At 50.2% G+C, this 17,195-nt stretch overlaps 9 protein-coding genes across 9 annotated transcripts; 3 read left to right on the forward strand and 6 right to left on the reverse strand.

Moving 5' to 3' along the window:
- The first annotated feature begins 173 nt into the window (after window positions 1-173).
- BU24DRAFT_420018 (NAD(P)-binding protein) lies at window positions 174-1,922 on the forward strand. Its single transcript, XM_033527367.1, has 3 exons — window positions 174-600; window positions 720-772; window positions 861-1,922. The coding sequence occupies exons 1-3, from the start codon at window positions 563-565 to the stop codon at window positions 1,643-1,645; spliced, it is 876 nt and encodes a 291-aa protein (XP_033385314.1). The 5' UTR covers window positions 174-562; the 3' UTR covers window positions 1,646-1,922.
- BU24DRAFT_387871 (carbonyl reductase) lies at window positions 1,644-3,107 on the reverse strand. The gene is made up of 4 exons (XM_033524986.1): window positions 2,955-3,107; window positions 2,887-2,905; window positions 2,530-2,829; window positions 1,644-2,430 (listed from the first exon to the last, which is right to left on the reverse strand). The coding sequence occupies exons 1-4, from the start codon at window positions 2,994-2,996 to the stop codon at window positions 1,925-1,927; spliced, it is 867 nt and encodes a 288-aa protein (XP_033385315.1). The 5' UTR covers window positions 2,997-3,107; the 3' UTR covers window positions 1,644-1,924.
- A 276-nt stretch (window positions 3,108-3,383) lies between these two features.
- On the reverse strand, window positions 3,384-5,816 carry BU24DRAFT_420020 (uncharacterized protein). The gene is made up of 4 exons (XM_033527368.1): window positions 5,482-5,816; window positions 4,667-5,427; window positions 4,256-4,615; window positions 3,384-4,207 (listed from the first exon to the last, which is right to left on the reverse strand). Exons 1-4 carry the CDS (start codon window positions 5,654-5,656, stop codon window positions 3,611-3,613), a joined length of 1,893 nt encoding a protein of 630 aa, XP_033385316.1. The 5' UTR covers window positions 5,657-5,816; the 3' UTR covers window positions 3,384-3,610.
- On the reverse strand, window positions 5,737-7,502 carry BU24DRAFT_420021 (uncharacterized protein). Its single transcript, XM_033527369.1, has 2 exons — window positions 7,434-7,502; window positions 5,737-7,364 (listed from the first exon to the last, which is right to left on the reverse strand). Exon 2 carries the CDS (start codon window positions 7,320-7,322, stop codon window positions 6,051-6,053), a length of 1,272 nt encoding a protein of 423 aa, XP_033385317.1. The 5' UTR covers window positions 7,323-7,364; window positions 7,434-7,502; the 3' UTR covers window positions 5,737-6,050.
- A 1,026-nt stretch (window positions 7,503-8,528) lies between these two features.
- Window positions 8,529-9,437, reverse strand: BU24DRAFT_478004 (uncharacterized protein; the record flags this gene model as incomplete). The annotated part of the gene is made up of 1 exon (XM_033533017.1): window positions 8,529-9,437. One exon carries the CDS (start codon window positions 9,435-9,437, stop codon window positions 8,568-8,570), a length of 870 nt encoding a protein of 289 aa, XP_033385318.1. The 3' UTR covers window positions 8,529-8,567.
- A 1,234-nt stretch (window positions 9,438-10,671) lies between these two features.
- Window positions 10,672-11,600, forward strand: BU24DRAFT_343669 (NAD(P)-binding protein; the record flags this gene model as incomplete). Its single annotated transcript, XM_033523379.1, has 3 exons — window positions 10,672-10,713; window positions 10,770-11,356; window positions 11,474-11,600. The coding sequence occupies 3 exons, from the start codon at window positions 10,672-10,674 to the stop codon at window positions 11,598-11,600; spliced, it is 756 nt and encodes a 251-aa protein (XP_033385319.1).
- Window positions 11,601-12,025: 425 nt separating this feature from the next.
- BU24DRAFT_420025 (uncharacterized protein) lies at window positions 12,026-12,365 on the forward strand. The gene has a single exon (XM_033527370.1). It carries the CDS (start codon window positions 12,088-12,090, stop codon window positions 12,334-12,336), a length of 249 nt encoding a protein of 82 aa, XP_033385320.1. The 5' UTR covers window positions 12,026-12,087; the 3' UTR covers window positions 12,337-12,365.
- A 329-nt stretch (window positions 12,366-12,694) lies between these two features.
- On the reverse strand, window positions 12,695-14,653 carry BU24DRAFT_141578 (uncharacterized protein). Its single transcript, XM_033521136.1, has one exon. It carries the CDS (start codon window positions 14,164-14,166, stop codon window positions 13,054-13,056), a length of 1,113 nt encoding a protein of 370 aa, XP_033385321.1. The 5' UTR covers window positions 14,167-14,653; the 3' UTR covers window positions 12,695-13,053.
- Window positions 14,654-15,293: 640 nt separating this feature from the next.
- BU24DRAFT_460086 (hpt domain-containing protein) lies at window positions 15,294-15,814 on the reverse strand (the record flags this gene model as incomplete). The annotated part of the gene is made up of 2 exons (XM_033531788.1): window positions 15,294-15,549; window positions 15,657-15,814. 2 exons carry the CDS (start codon window positions 15,812-15,814, stop codon window positions 15,294-15,296), a joined length of 414 nt encoding a protein of 137 aa, XP_033385322.1.
- Between the last annotated feature and the right edge of the window lie 1,381 nt (window positions 15,815-17,195).

Consider the following 17,195-nt stretch of genomic DNA (forward strand, 5'->3'; position numbering starts at 1 on the left):
GGGGTCAAGTAGTTCATCCATTTTCTGAATAGTTAATGCTGTCTTCGTCGTGGTTCGTCCTATTACGTCAGGGTTGAGCTGAGGGGTTGTTTGTATCCTTTCATCTTAGCACCTTCGTATATGCGTGCGCTATCCGAAAAGATCCAATGCTTTCTCATATCAGTTCACAACAACACTAGGAGTGCCATATCGTATATATGACTTCAATTGTGTATGTAGTTGCGAGTAGGTTTTAGATAGCTGATATTTGACTGCCTAGGTACTTGATTAGACCAGGTCTGTGCTCAAGCTCTGAGTTTCATCGATGATCGACTTCGTATTGTACCACATGCCAAATCGCAGTCGCTCACTCAGCAAATCCATGGACCGCGCGTTGTCAGGCGTAATTGATCTTCCTACACAGTAATTGATTGACTGTTTAGATTCCCTCAACTCCGAGATCATTCACCTGACGACGACTGTTCCCGAGGCCTTGTTGTTCTTATTGTTGAAAGGGCCTTCTCAACAATCTCATCCCATCTCAATTATCATTCAGACGACTCAATATTTTAACCAGATAGCCATGGCCTCTACACAGAAGAAATATGCATTGGTGACTGGGTAAGTTCATCGAAAGAGGCAAATCCTACAACAATTTTCGTATGGCATTCGGCTATTCCCCCACCCAACATCTTGCTGCTTGCCGGACATCCTTCGACTAACCCTCTACGTCGTAACAGCTGCACGCCTGGCGGCATTGGCCATTACTTAGCTCTCGAGTTCGCTGCTAAAGGTATGTACGATTTCCTGCGAGTGAGATGCTTAAATGAAGGTGGCTTGCAAACCATTGCGCCGAAATACTGATGAGAGGACCTTACCAGGCTATCACGTCCTCGCCACCGTGCGCGACCCCTCCAAATACCCATCCGCACCACATCCCGAGATCACCTATCTCCCGCTCGAAGTAACCTCTCAGCAAAGCATCAATGCCCTGAAAGACGAGGTGACGCGGATCACCAACAACCGCCTCGACATCCTGTACAATAATGCCGGCCGAAACTACACAGTCCCGGCGACGGACCTCGACATCGACGAGGTGCGCGACCTGTTCGAAGCAAACGTATACAGCGTGATGGCCATGACGAAAGCCTTCGTCCCTCTTCTGATCGAAGCAAAGGGAACGATCGTGCAGACCGGTAGTCTCGCGGGAATCTTGCCGTACGTATGGGCGTCCGCGTACAGCGCTTCGAAAGCAGCGCTGCACGCTTTCTCGGATACTCTGCGTGTCGAGCTTGCGCCCCTGGGCGTCCGCGTCGTGAATGTCATTACTGGAGGCGTCACCAGCAATATCGCGAGGGTGCATAGAGAGCTCCCAGCGGACTCGTATTCCCTGCCTATCAAGGACGACTACGAGAGGCGGTTGACGTTCAGCCAGCAATTGGGCATGGATACGCAGACATATGCAAGGAGCTGCGTGAAACAGGTGATCGCTGGGGATCACTGGTACGGAAAGCAGAGGACGATTTGGGAGGGCAAGATGAGCTGGATTGTGTGGGGTGTGTGGTTCTTCCTTCCTCGCGCGGTCATGGACATGTATTTCACTGCGAAGTTCAGTCTGTGGAAGTTGAAAGGCACGGTGGGAGGCTCGAACAAGAAGACCAACTAGATTGTAATATCTTATTGAACGTGCTTCTTCGAGACACCCTGAAACTCAGCGGCATGTCGTCGGATTTAAGGATCCACGCGGGGAAAAATACAACGTTCTTTCTCGCTGCACCTCCATGCCATGTTCTCAAGGGAGGCCGCTCTCCCTTATATACTGTAGACTTGGAGTCCAGTTGCTATTTTCTTCTACATTATAGACTGCCGCAATAGCCCAAAACATGGACTTTCCCCCTCGTTGTCTCCTAATAACATCTTATCGTACAAGATACCATATCAACATCTACCACTCCTCATGCTTGAGATCCTTCCAGAACTCCCCCGTCTCCCCATTAATATCCTTCAACGCCAGCATAACTGGCGTCTGCGCCCCCTGATCCGGCGTCAACGTCCCATTATGCTTCGACATATCCGTGGCCACATACCCCGGACAGCAAGAATTGATCAACACCGTTCCTCCCTTCTCCTTCTCCGTCCTCGCGAGCGCACGCGTACCCGCGATCAGTCCCGCCTTCGACGTCGCATACGCGGCGCTAGGGAATCCTGCTTCAGACTGCGTTCCTGCCTCCACGGCTGCGGTGAACTCTTGCATGAGTGCGTCGACGTCGGATTCTGTCTTTGAGGCGAGGAAGCGGTTGCGTATGGTGGGCGAGAAGATGTTGAGTTTTCCGCCGGTGCTGGCGACGTTGACAATGCGGCCGTGGGGTTTTAGGAGGGGGAGGAAGGCGTGGCATGCGCTGAGAGTGTTGTAGTAGTTGCAGCCGAGCGTCTTCTTCACGACGTCGATGTCTGGACTCTCGTTAGCAAGGTCATTTGAAACACATCTAAATCCCCATTCTCCGCCTCACAATGATTTTTTAATCATTGAAACAGGAAATCTCAACATACCAAATCCGTTCAACGCAATCCCCGCATTATTAATCACAAAATCAATCCCGCCCTCGTGCTTTTCCCTCAGATGCTTAACGAACTTCCCCACACTGTCCTCCTCGGTAATATCGAGGGCATGATACTTTATCTCCGCGACTCCGCCGTCAGACGCCAATGCCTTTGCTTCCTTGAGCTGGGAGTCCTGCTGGAGGCTTTGTAGGGCGGCTTCGCCGCGAGATTGGTCACGGGACGTAAGGTAGATTAGTAGGGGTCCGGCGTTGGTGGGCGAGGTTGGGTATTGGAGGGCAAGTTGGCGGACTGTTTGGATATGGTGTTAACAGTATCGTTCATTGTTATGGTAAAGATATTATATACCTATTGCATACCCGATACCCTGCAATGGGTTAGATGTTGAGATGATGATATGGCGGGGGGTTGCTTACTTTGTTGGCACCGGTGACAACGCCGATTCTGCTATAAGACATTTTCTTGCTGGGAATCTAAAAGAAAATGGTTTGATTCCAAAAGATACTTTTTCAAGGTTGGATATTCGCAATGGCCGTCGAATGTGATGAATGATGTCAGTTCTTAAAGTGGTTGTTTGACTATAGTGCACGGGCTAGTCCTGGCTAGAGTTGGTTAAATATGGGCAGAGCATCTTCAGGATTACAAATCAAATAATAAGAGCGGTGGAATCATCGTATATACTCCTAATAAATGTAACGCGAGAAGCCACTGTTCTAATCTAGATACTTACCTTGGCGTCTCAATTGGAGATAAACCGCTCCAAGCAAATTACAGCTAAATCTGTAGGAATGTTTGGGACAACTGGAACAGACGAGCAAACAGCTTTGCAAGAGACAAGTTCTAGTTCAAATTCGACAAGGAAACAACTATGGAGGTATGGAAAGTACGTTCTCCAAATAATCACTGATAAGAAGGGGCAAATTGAATAGGCGCTTCTTCGTTCTTCCTTCAGGGCTTGAGTCCAATGTAGTAGGTATTGCTTTCTTTCCTGGTTTTCCGTGATACAGTTGGAAGTTCAAATGAAAGAAAACTGCTTCGTGCTCACACACGTTTGTCGTCCATATCAGTCTTACTATGAGACTACAGAAATACGAGGATTCTGCCCAAGTCGGAACCACCAACACATGAAGCCAGACATAGGAAAGACACAATCACCTTGGGCCACATCCACATCCGTAGGGTAGTATTGTGAGAAGTAAACTTGGACCCATGCGTAAGTTCGAACAACAACCCACTGGGGATTATCGATCCACTCCGACTCCAGCATGTCTAGTCTGTATTGCCCCAAAATCTCGTCGTGGTCCTTGTATCGCAGAAGCACACCCTGGCAATCGTCGTTCCATGAGCACGTTCGAACGCGTTCAACTGACGAAAGTGGAGCTTCTGAGTAGAACCAATGCCAGTTTTCAGTCCAAGCACTAACTGGCTCAACTTGTCCCTCGGTACGGCGAGCTGGAAAATCCGGTTGAGATATTGGCAGGCCCCCTTCTTGATCAACGCCTTCGCTGGTAGCACCAACTACCTGCCTTGCACCAGTTTCATCACGTACATTGTAATAGAGCCCATGGAGTGGACGCCGCGACAATGGTTCAAAAAGTGCCCTCTCTTTGGCACGTGGGTGTTTTTCGTAAGCAACTCCGATCCAGAGTAGCTTCTTGTCAGTTCGAAGCTAGTACAATCATTAGAAGGACAGTGATACAGGACCCTGGTTTCTTACAATGAATGCTATGTTTGCAACGCCTGGAGATTCACTCTGAACGGACCATAGTTCAACGATCTTTTCGTCTGGTTTTCGTAATGGACAGTATATCCACGCCGCATCTTCATCAGCTTTTGAATAGTCCTCAGCCCGGTCTGTTGCACCCCCGTGACTTATGATTGCGAGAAGTTGAGTGGTCCTGAAAGCAAAGGATATGCCTGTTGTTGTGTCGTGTAGTGGTACGTATTGAAGATATATTTTGTAATTTCTGGGTAGCCGCGGGAGTTGGGGGCTTGGATAAAGAAGCGCTTTTGAAGAGTTCCAGCGAATGCTGTTCAGGCCTCCGGCACTGTCGGTGATCTGTTTGAGAAACACGCCCTACGAGCCATCAGTATATCAATCATCTTTCTCAATCTGCAATGAATGTACCTTTGAATGTATTTGTATCCTATGCGGTAGGGCCATGGCATACAACCATTCTCGATCAGATTTCCAATCCGGGAGCGAATCAAGGGACGAATGAAACTCCACGCGAGTGACTCCGATAGTGTTAAGCCAGACGACGAGGAACCCACCTCGAAGGGTAGCTGGCTTCATCAAGACCGAGTCCTCGACTTTTTCATCGAACAACCCAGTGAGGTATGTCGTGCTGCCAATGCGAATGGAAGTCGCGAAGATTTCATCTTCACTCGACACTGAGAAGTCCCGATCCTGGTCAGACTCGAGATTCACAAGTATATTGAAAGTGTCTCCAAAAAGGATGAAAAGAGTCCGTAAAGCACAGTCCTCTTTAACGTTGGATATGATGATCTGGAGAATTTCCTGCGGCAGGTCACGAAGCCGGTCTAGCAACTCCCAGACCTTATCATGACGTGGCCATGCACGCAAGATTCTTGAAATGGTCGCAGAGCAGAAGGAAGACTGTAAGACCTCCGTCTGGCTCCATATCACAGGCGGCCCAGGTGCAATTGGAGCCAGTGCCCTTCCCATATCCCAAATTGGTGTCCGCAGGTCTTCGATAGCTGTGGCATTGCTACGTACCTCGCAAGGCTGAGTGCCTCGCAGTATCTGTAAGATGCCTACGCAAAGATCGTGAGCGAGGAATGTTAGAGGTGCCCCTTTGCACTTTCTGCAAGCCGTATTCGAACAGCTGCTATTCGGAGGCAGAAGTGTCAAGTAATCTTCTTGAACTACTTGCAAACTTAGTAGACATTCTCCCGTTCGATCAATAAATCATCACATACCAAACCAGCCATCATCCACATGTCCGAAACATAGCACACAGGTTCGACTGTGCGTACGGAAGTGTGTAATCATATCTAGTACTCTGCAGTCGATTCGGCGGTTTTCAGATAGCATGAAAGGACAAACATTGAAAGAAGATCGGTGCCAGAATAGAACCTGTCGGTTGTACAACATTGCGGCGCTCTTGGCGTAGCGCCAACCTCCTGGATATCGACAGCATCATTATTGCAACATCCCCAAGCTTCGGCGACTACGTGTCTACTACCGATAGATATGTTATCAAGTCATATGAATCATAAGAAATGTCCGGAATCCATGACATGAGGCGTCATAAAAGGTGTGTTGTAGTTGCGTTTCGTGGCTTTAATTAGAGTGCATTCTCCATCTTACAGGGGTCTAGAGTACAGTGGAAGAAAAATCACGAGAGTGCCATTACGATCTACTACTTTGCAATTCGCGTAAACATCTGGGAAAAGGGACAAACTTAAGATGTATTTCAAATAGCAGCGTCCAGTGAACTGTTTGGCAACTCGGAGGAAAATAGGATTTCCTCTTCGTTAATCTGACCTTAATCGGACCAATATAGGATTTCAGCCTCGCGAATCCGACCATGATCGGAGAATTGTGCTTGTTCCAAGGCATCATCCCACTCCTGATGCTCATGCGTTAAGTCGTATCGAGCAAGTCTCTCTCTAAGAACGGTTACTGTAGGGTTGAGTTCCCGGATCGGTCGATCCTCGAAGAGATCATGCCAGTTCCTAGTATCATCTTCTGCGTCCTCTTCCTCGTCCTCGTAATCTTCATCATCTTCGTCATCAGAATCATCATCCTCTTCGCTTTCGTCGTCCCCCTCCTCTTCGGTCTCCCATTCTTCATCTTCATCGGCTCCATCTTCTTCTTCTCGAGCACCCAACCGATCCGCTCCGCCAATGTATACCAGATTGTAACCGTCGTCCAACCATCTGCCAAGAAAACGCCCGGTGTCATATGCCTCTAAAACCCTTTCCTCCTGGGGCTCCTCGACAACGGCATCGTCATCTTCTGGCTCCAATTCGTCCCAAAAGCGAGCCGCACCATCTCTGTTTAGACCCGTGTCACGATGAAAGCCGTCCTGGTTGAAACCCTCGTCGTCATACACTGGCTGGCCGTATCTTGGGCATCCATGCAGTCCTAGCCAGCGTCTACCGCAGATATAGCAGAACTCATAGTCGCATATGCAGGTTATGTGGTTGCAGGCATCGGCGAGCTCGACCATGTTTCCGCATCTGTCGCATTGCTTGAAGTTGTGTTCCCTGCAGAAGGCCAGGAACGACTCGTCCTTCTCCGTATTGCACGCGTGCGCCGAGTGCTCTGGATTCGGTCTTAATTCGCACTCCATGCAGCCGGCGATTCTGCATGCTCTGTCGTAGAGCGACTTTCCGCACGTGGTGCAGGTGAGATCGAGACAGTCGATACAGCGCGCGAATTGGACTCCATCCAAGGTGCAGCAGTAGATGTAGGGGTGGAGGAAGTTTCTGCATTCTTCGTTCGCACAGTACACCCGGGTTCTGGGATGCATACGGTACTCCTGCCCTTTTGCCTGGTACCGCAGGCACGTCAAGATTGGCAAGAGCTTCGGAACGTAGTCGTTGAAGTAGCCAATTTCTATGAATGTGCCACAACATTTTACAGGCCACAGGGACTCATTGTTCGTTGCACACTCGAAGATGAACTTCAGACACATAGACTGTGGGTCCTGGCAGACGTAATGGCGGTTGCAGCCGAAAGGGATGAGAGGCATCTCTTCACTGCCAGCGTCGTAGCACACGAAGCACTCCAGGGCTTGGCCAGTGTCAGGCATTCGTGTATAGGGACGTGATACAGATTGGCAAAAGAATTGCTGGTAGGTACTGTTTGTATAGTCGGTCTCTTATCCACGTCTCTGTCGTGATATGTCCTGATGGCCTGTCAGTTCCTCAATGAGATGTACGTACGATACGTACATGTCTAGATCGCTATAAGATATAACGTACGATCGGCGTTGAGCGATGAGCTTTATGATGATGATGGGCATCCGGTGCTGAAATGCCTTTGTCTGAGTAATGTCCAATGTTGAGTAGATTCAGAGATGAAGGCGATTCTCAGCTTTTATACCCAAACCTGTTGACCCAAGGAAATGTGCAGCGCAAAAATATTTGTGACATGGTAATAATGTTGGAATATATCGACTCGACCAGGTTTACACCGTGCAATATCATTAGTTCCGTGGTACTGGTGATGGAAACTTGGTAGAATTCAATAAAAACTGGAGTGGTATCCAGAAAATGTGGTATTGGTCTCCATGAACGCAGCACTACCTATAAATGACGCTGAATATCGGACATCGTTAATGGAAGATAGAGAGCAGGCTCCGTTCAACTTTCGAGAGGGAAATGACATTGGCGCCAAGGAGAGTGTCTGTATTGGAGACCTTGTCTTGGGAAAAGCTTACTTGTTTTGTCCCATGGTAGAGCCTGCATGGTAGTGATATCGGCAAGTTTCGATAATCCGTCTGTCAGATGCTCTGAGGAGAAATTCTGGTTTATATATGCCGAGGAGTTCTTTTTGTTGGGTTCCGAAGGTATGGTTCTTGGGTATGGTTCTTGGTTGAGGCCGGAAATGTCATTCATCGTGATCAGGTGAACCGTTGCGTCTTCAGTCCCCCTTATTTTACCTGCAATGGGAAGTACATGGGCTCTTCTTCCCTCACCAGATGTAAGGTACTGTCTGGAAGAAACGTCGACCTTAACTAGCATGGAGGGTTATTCCTTGTTACTCCACAAGACTGAACTACCTATTCACTGTCAAACTTGAGATTTTCTTGAGTCGAACTTCCCTTTGATTTATTATTACAGAGTACTATTTTTGAACCTGAAATGATCCATCCTTCTGATATCATCAGGCACTAGAATTACACACTTGGATGAAGGTTTCCAGGCGTCAGCAAGATGGTTGAAATTGACACTCGGGTCGTACGTACCCTCCATTGTTCAACGGTCTCTGACGTTCATGCTTGAAGTCTTGACTGCTGTCAATCAACCGATCATTGAGACTTTGCCTACAACGCTTACTCCTCCATAAGCCCATTTATTTCGTCCATGACTTCGTCCTCATCAAATGCATCAAAGTCGTCAAGGCCATGTCGCATGCTCCTGTATTCGTTTCCGTTCCTGTCAAGTCCAGTGTCTCGGTGATAACCACGCTGATTGTAGCCGTCCTTGTCGTAGATCGCCTTTCCCTGGGTAGGGCATCCATGCACACCCTTCCACTCCTTGCCACAAATGTAACAGAAGACCGTCCTGCAGGGGCAGAACATGCGGTTGCAATCCTTCGTGAGCTCAATCTTGCGGCCGCACCAAGGGCACTCTTGGAGGTTTCCTGCCTTGATTTCCTCCTTGAACTTGCGCTCCTCCTTGGAGACCTTGCACTCGTGAGCCCTGATCGCGACTGTGAGTTTGCTTGCGCACCTGCCACAGTTAGGTTTGCCGCAATCGCGTCCATGGTGGAGATTCACGCGACACTTGACACACGTACTGGTGCTACAGTCTCCGCAGCGTACAATCTTCTGGCCCGCTACGTCATGTTGTTTGTCCGGGTGGATGAAGACAGCACACTTCGCGTTGGAACAATAGGTCCGCGACTTTGGCGGAACGCGCCATTCCCTTTCCCTGCTCTCGTACTTAGCAAAGAGTTTCTCGGGCATGAGAGGGCGATATTCGTCGATCAGAGGAATCTCCTTGCAACATTTGGCAGGAAACATGCCCTCGTCATGCGTGGCAACTCGGAACGTGTGCGCCAGGCATTGTGAATCTGGATCTCGGCATACAACGTGATAGCCGCAGGGGAGGCGAATGAGTGGTAGAAGATCGCTTCCCTTGTCGCCGCAGACGAAGCAGTGCGAGCGGTAAAACCTTGATCCCGGTGGAGCAGCCTGCATTTGGAGGAGAATTTGGCGGACTGTTCTTTTGAAGAAGCGTGGTAGGTGCGAAGCAGAGGCTGTGATATGCTGGCAAGTGCGCGTGAGAGAGTGACCGAGGGGTGAAGTGAGCCACAAAGACGACTATTTATGAAGTTAGTGAAGTTCAAGATCCTCAAGCGTTCGCACTGATTATGGTGTTGCTCATAGCTGTCTTGGCGGATCCGGCTTGGTGGATGAAATTAAGAAGGCTCAACATTGTGTATTTAGAATAGGTGCTTCACTATAGCAACGGAGCATAATAACAACAATACTATAGCACAACAGCCATGAATTCCCTAGATCAAAGATCATCTATTTGAATACAGTGTATCAGTGATATTTCTCAAATGAAAGGCGCCCTCGGGGAAGGCGGGGCCGCATCTCACGAACGTATTGTACGTGTCATGATCTGAAGACAATCACTCACTCACTTGCCGTACAGTCTATGGAGTGAAATTTCGAGACCTTTAACGTATTGTATCAACATTACAGATCAGAATCAATTTTGAGAAATGTAGCCGGGCGTCTAGCACTATGTCTCGTATTGTGAAGTACATTCCCAACGGTTTGACCGGGTATCTTCCATATTCCAACGACAAGTGAAGGTAAAACAGCGGATCGATATCTATCACATAAAAGTTTCCAGTGGAGCATGCATCTGTACGAAATAGGAAAGAGGACATTTATCAGTAGCTGACTCAACCAAGATCTCATCTCTTGAAATGTTATAAATCTCCGAACTGGGCAATAAAGACGTTCACACTAGATACCTTACAAATCAAAAGAGAACCCCACATCTCGAACTTCCATTATTATCAACCTTTAATGACGCCTCAAGGCTTTGATTCATGCAAATGCGGACGGACGAATTTACAAGACCATATCACCTGCCCTAAAATCTCACCTAGCATGACGTACCATCAAGCATCCCCAACCACGACGGAAACATCCTTGCCGCTGATCCAATAAAGCGATATGGCGTAGAGGTATTACATGGGACCTTCCCTAGAAGGAGAAATGGGCTGCAGTTGTGGGAGTTGATATTGGCATTGGCATGCGGTGAGATTAAACGGGCGGCGCGGATACGGCGAGTGGAGGAGGGGTTTGGAAGATATATAAAGGCGAGGATGGGAAGGCTGTACGGCGCTGTAGACTCTCATGTAGACTTCACATCTATTCATTAATCTAGTATACTTTTATCGTGTATCTAAAAATGCCGTCTTGGGTTATTGTTGGCGCTTCTAGGGGTATTGGGGTAGTTCAACCGGTATTGTATATACTTCAAGACATTCCGCTAACCACATCACACAGTATCAATACCTCAAAACCCTATCCGCAGATGAATCAAACATCGTCATCGGCATAGTCCGCAACCCCGACCCAACGAAGCAGAAAGTCGAAAAAGACGGCCTCCGCAACGTCCACATCATCGCCGGCGACCTCAACTCCCACGAATCCCTCAACGCCGCCGCAAAAGCCACATCATCGATCACCAACGGCGTCGTCGACCACCTCATCATCAACGGCGCCTACCTATCCTTCGATGGCGCCCTCGAGAATCCCACCGACTTCATCGGCAAGGAAGACATGTTCCGCGATTCGCTGAACAAGGCCATGGAGACGAACACCGCGGGGCTGCTGTACGCGGCGAATGCGTTCCTGCCGCTGGTCGAGAAGTCTGAGATCAAGAAGGTGATTTATATCAGTACCGGACATGCGCACCCTGATGCGGTGTCGGGCGCGGGCTTCGCGAATTTCATTACGTACTCGCTGTCGAAGGTCGCGGCGAACTTTTTGATTCTGAAGTATGCGGAGGAGTTTAAGAATAAAGGTGTCATATTTTTGTCGTTGAGTCCTGGGTGGGTTTTGACGCAGGTTGATGAAGAGGGGAATGGTAGGTCATTCAGTTTCTATCTGTGATTCTTTAGTATGCTAACTTTCGGATGTTTAGTTCCTCCTGAGGTCGATCAATTGTTCCAGATGTTGGAGGCGAAGTTCAAGGCGTGGGATCCTAGATGCAATGGCCCATCTCCACCAGAGGAGAACGTGAGGAAGATGATTGAAGTCATTGATGCCGCCACGATTGCGGACTCAGGGCAATTCGTGAGCCACAATGTCGGGAGACCCAATGATTGGTTCTGATTATCGATTGAAAGAGATAGAATTATCTAGACCAATTTAACAAGAATCTGACAAGATTTGTCTACTATCACAATGTCATCAAGCACTGTGCGCAGACTCCATTCATCTGATATAACCTCTATGCCAAGCCTCTAACCTAATATCCCCTAGTTCCTTCCTCCGATACAACAAACGTTCACCGTCACTCAACATCCAATCCTCAAAACCCACCCACATCAGGATTTTGAAATCCAAAAAGCAATAATGCTACCTCCAGTGGACCCAAACGTGCTGCAGCGGAATCCCAGCTTTGCAATCCTTTACAAAGATTTGTGCACGCGGAAGTTGAACCCAGATGGCTCAACCAGGGACACGAAGAAGCAAAGAATGCATGATGAGATACGGCGGGTATGTTGAAATGAATTTGCTTATCACGATTAATCGTGACGTCTTTCGTTTCCTGCAGAAGACAGACTTGCTGTATAATTGCAGTCGTCGATGCCATCTCATGACTTTTCCATTCATTCCTTGGCATCAATTGGGATCTATCAATCCCGTGACTATCATACAAACCTTCAACCCCCTCTCTCCAAAAACATCCTCATCTCAAGAAAAACACTCAACTAACTCAAACTCCAGAACCTCACGCACGCCCAATCCAACCTCATCCAAACCAACATCCTCACAACCACACTCTCCACCCTCCCATCAACGCAACCCGACCTACCCCAGGACCTCCACCAACCCCTCGCCATAGCCGTCGCGCACCTCCGGCACCAACTCTCCCCCTCAGACCTCGAAACCCTCTCCTCAGAGACCACCCACTTCCTAACCTCGACCCCCCAAATCGCGCACTTCCTCTCCCTCCAACTCCTAACCCTAACCACGCACCTCACCACCCTCCTCTCCCCCCTAACCCCCATCCCCCCCTCCTCCCTCGCCCACGAAGTCTCCGCCCTGAAAACCCACACCACCCTCACCCTCCCCTCCTCCCTCGCCCAAGCCCACGCAGTCCTAGCAAACACAGCCCACACAACCCTCACCCTCCACCGCACCCTCCTCGAAACCGCCATCTCCACCCTCGAACAAGTAACCCACGGCTCCGTCTCCCGCTCCACGCGAACCCGCGCCGAGCTCCTCGCCGCGAAAGCCGCCCTCCTGGACGCCCAGGCGCGCATCCTGCGCCTCACCATCTCCGCCTCCCCCGCGGGCGGCGACTTCGAGCGCGCGCTGCGTGGTCTCGGCAAGGCGCTTGCGGCCGAGAAGAAGGGACTGGAAGATAGGAGGGTGGTCGCGGAGAAGGCGCTGCAGATGTACGCGGGCGCGGGCGAGAAGGGGATGCGTGATCTCGGGGCGCGGAAGGTGACCTTGAAGCGGGATATCGAACGCATCACGCGTGAGGTCGAAAAGTTGGAGCATGGCGAGGGCGTGTAACCATTCTACCCATCTAAATCTATCCATCTAAATGTAAATGCTAAATGAACGATTTTTCGAAAACAACAGCATACCCCTGAGACCCGTCCTCAAGCGTACGCGCACCCATCTCACAAACCTGAACCCTATCAACCCTCACCCCCTTCGCCCAAACGAAACCCTCCCCATCTGAATACGCCTCCACAATCCCACGCGCGTCAAACTTCACAGGCCCACCTCTCCTCCCCCTACCTCCCCCTCTACCACCCCCTCCCGGCGCGGCTTTCGAGCGACAGTAGATAGTATTAACGACCGTCCCATGCAACTTCAACCCCCTCCCCTCGTCCCTCACAAACCCAGCCCCCGTAAAAGCGTCCCGTAGCCCCGTCGCAAACGCTTCGAACGCCTGCGCTGGTATGTTCGTGGGGTGAGGGGACGCATACAGCACGCTCGTCCTCTCGACGTCTCTCATCGCGTGCAGGCCTCTCAGGTCCAACTCCACACCTTCCACCGCTGGCGTACCCTGTGCTTCTGTCGTGGGATCAGGGAGCCCGGGCGCGGGAAGCAAACCCCGCACGTCAAGCTCCTTGACGAACGTTTCTAGGGATGTGAGGTCGGCGGGGGAGGACAGCGCCATGACGCCGAGCGTGAGATGCAGCGTCCCCGCCGGCCGAACCGCATCCGCTGGGAACAGTGCTGGGAACCTAGCGTTTGGACTACTCCCTGGATCGACGTCGTTTTTAATCGTCGCGAGGGCGGACTGGAGCTGTGGGATGATGGAGGCGGACGGGAGTGTGAGGGGCAGGGAGAGGAAGTGCGTTAGTTTCTCTCCCTTCCCCTTTTGTTCTTGGGGTTGGAATTGTTGTTGGGGTTGGGGGGGCTGTTGGGGGGCAGGTCTCTCGTCGTCGAGGAAAGTGTTGTACTCCTGGTTTTTGGACTTGCGTTTTCCCATTGCTTCTGCTTCTGGCTTTGGTTGCGTCTGAGGTTTTGAGGGTGGGCTGAATCGAAACACCTTCACGCTGTTTGAAGACGGGCTTCTGGTGGGAGGGGTGGTGTTGAGAGCTCGACTGCCGTGCCGTTTGAATGTATTCACGGGTAGATGAGGTTGCCCTTGAAATAGTTTCGAGAATCCAGATCTTCGTACAATTGGCAGCAGTGAAGTGACGCCGCGCATGTGCAAAGCTTGACGGAGCGAACGGAAGCCTGGGGTGTACTGTGTATATCTCTTTCTACTATATTAGACCAGGTGTGTTGATACGATGATATGATGGCGCTGTATAGTTCGACGTGCGACGTGTGGTGCTATTAAACGCGTAGAGTGTAGGTACTCAATTGCCAGACCGGGTAGGAGACGCTATGTTAATGCTGATATAACCTTCTTTGCGTAAAGTGCGTTAATTCAGTTCACATTCGCGTCCGTGGTCGTCAATATCAATGTCAGTGGTTACATAGTAATCCGTCGTTTCGTTGCCTAGCATCATCATCAGATATAAAAACCACATGCACGTTTTATGTATGCATAAATGTTCAGCTCGGTAGGCAGTTGGAGAGTTATGCAAGGCTAACCTATTGATAGAGTGACGTAAGAATAAACTGTGGGGTTAGCGCAACGTGGGAAAGCAAACGCACAACGCAAACGCTTGCCCCTCCCTCTGCCCCTCGCCCTGCCCTGCCCTGCCTTCGAGAAGGGAGGGCACGGCACCCGCCTAGAGAAACTCCGCAATCGGCCCGCAATGGCTCGATTATACAATCATGGGAAGACTTGCATAGGGCTACATATAACGGACGAACGTGCGTGAAAATGATACGGATGATTTAGACGGTGCTGCTTTCGGACGGACGGTGGGACGGACGAGCTTTTGGACGTGCAGATCCAAGCCTATGCAATATCGTGTGATCTAAATGGCTGCGGAGGTACAATTCAAGGAAAAGAACCCCTTCGTTCCTACGCAACGCAAACAATGCAGTCCCCAAATAGTCCTGTACACAGAAGCCATCCCCGGGCGGGCGTCGGAGAGTTCGTCCCGCCCGGGAGACACGACAAAGGAGAAGAAAAACGTGATGGGAAAGATGGTGAGAAAATGGCGTGTAGAGAATTAATTTTGATGGGGAGCGAATTGGATTGCCCTCCTTGCTGTCGCGAACCCTATGAGATCATGGCAAGCATTCCTGCTGTCGGCCGTGGGGGATGCCCGACCTCGTCATGCTCCTCTCCTTGTCAACGCGCGCTCGAGAAGGTGGTCTACCAAAGCTCTATCCGTGACATTCGTAAGCCGATGCGCCCGATGCGTAACGTTACCCTCAGGACTCGTCGTTGTAGAACTTCCTGAGGACCTTCTCAACGTCGTTGAACTCCTGCTTCGCGGCCTTGATGGTGGTCTTGAGCTTCTCGAGAGCCTCCTTCTCCTCTATGTCCTTGGTGCCCGTGTCGTCCTTCTTCTGTCCGTAGTGTTGAATCTTTTCGCACGAGTCCTTGACTTTTGTGAGGCCGAGGGTGGCGGAGGAGCCCTTGAGGAAGTGACCGAGTTCGGAGAGGGTTTTGAGGTCGCCCTTTTCACTGTGATGCGTCAGCGACTGATATTGGAGGTTATCTATACGACCCAGAAGTCTGTGCCAGCGACCGGGTATATTTGCCGAGGCGGGATGCGGGGCATGGGAACTCACAGATTTGAGTCCATCTTCTCGAAGGTGCCTTCGGCTTGTGTGAAGAAGTCGTAGACGAGGCTCTTGCTGAACTCTCTGTCGTCCTCGTCGTCGTCCATCTCGAGGATCTGCTCAAACGTCGACGGGTCGATGCTGTCTGCTGCGCCGGGGATTGACATGATGTCTCCGTCTGCGGCCTTTGGGGAAATTAGAGAATGTTACGAAGGAGAAAAGGAAGAATTGATCGGAAATGATAGCAATAGGGAGGGTAGAGCGATGCGAAGGGGATAGAAAATGCAAGAGGAAGAATGTCAGCAGTGACGAATACTTGTTTCGTATGTCGTACGCTTAGCTAGGTGTAGAGGAGAAATGATAGGCCAGTGGAGAGCAAGTGCGTAGGATGCGATAGGGAATGCCAGGGTAGGTCGAGGCGAGAAAGTGGGTTAAGGTGTGATGTTGGGGGCGCGGTGAGTAGGAGAGATGGAGGGCTGGAGGGCTGGAGAGTCGGATGCAGGGTGAGGAATGAATGGAGGGATGGCCAGATGTTTGGGATTGATAGTGGGAGCAAGAGAGAGAAGGGTGTGAGAATGTGTGAGATTGTATGTATGAGCTGTGTCAGGATGTTCGAGTGCATAGGTAGGCAGAGTTGAGTCGCAATCGAGTGTATACAGTTGAAGGGCAATAATGGAGATGGAGGGGTAACACGAACCCTGTCTTCCTCCTTCACCGAACCTGCTCTAGCCATATTTATCCACGCGACGTTGGGAAACGAGAGCAATCAGGATCTGTTCCGCGCGACACAAAGTAATCGCAGTAGTCGCAGTTGGTTGCCGCGCGCAGAGTCAAGGAATGGGATGTTGACGTTGTTATCGTGCGATGTGCTCGTGGGAGGACAAAGAGTGGAAGAAAGAGGGCGGGCGGTCTTTTGAACTTTTTTTCTGTTGGTTTCCTTTGGACGGGAGCCGGTCGGGAAATGTAGTAGCGGTGATGGTGATGGTGGTCGAGTTGTTGTTGGAGGTGGTGAGTGGTGGTAAGTTGTAGGTAGGTTGGTGGTGGGAGGTACAAGTACTAATAAGGTAGTGGTAGTGGTAGCAGTCGGACTATTTTACTCCCTTGAAGAGTACTCGTATGTATGTAAGTAAGAGAGTAGCGAGAGGGGAGAGTACGGTAGTAAGTAAAGAGTAAAGGGTAAAGAGAGGTGAGCTGTGAGTGGCAGGAAGAAAATAGCGGGAGTGGAGCCCAGTGAGTAGTTTAAAGAGGTAAAGAGTCAGGAAGAGGTTATGAGGCGGTATAGCGGTGGAGAGGCGGTAATAATAATAATAATAAATGTTGGTGGGAGGTGGTGGGTGTGGTAGCGTTGGTAGAGTGAGTGGTGGTAGTGCGAGAATAGAGTGGTAACGGCGAGTAATGGGGGGGGGGTTTCCTGGGGGGCTAAGAGATGGCTCTTGGTTAGAAACTATTTGTGGGCCCCCGGAAACGAGAAACGAACAGAAAAAAAAAAGAAGAGACCAAGAGATCAACCAGGATGGATGGATGACAAGGGAGCGTTAGGTTAAGGTT

This window comes from Aaosphaeria arxii (assembly GCF_010015735.1).
Source record: "Aaosphaeria arxii CBS 175.79 unplaced genomic scaffold BU24scaffold_3, whole genome shotgun sequence".
NCBI lineage: Eukaryota > Fungi > Ascomycota > Dothideomycetes > Pleosporales > Aaosphaeria > Aaosphaeria arxii.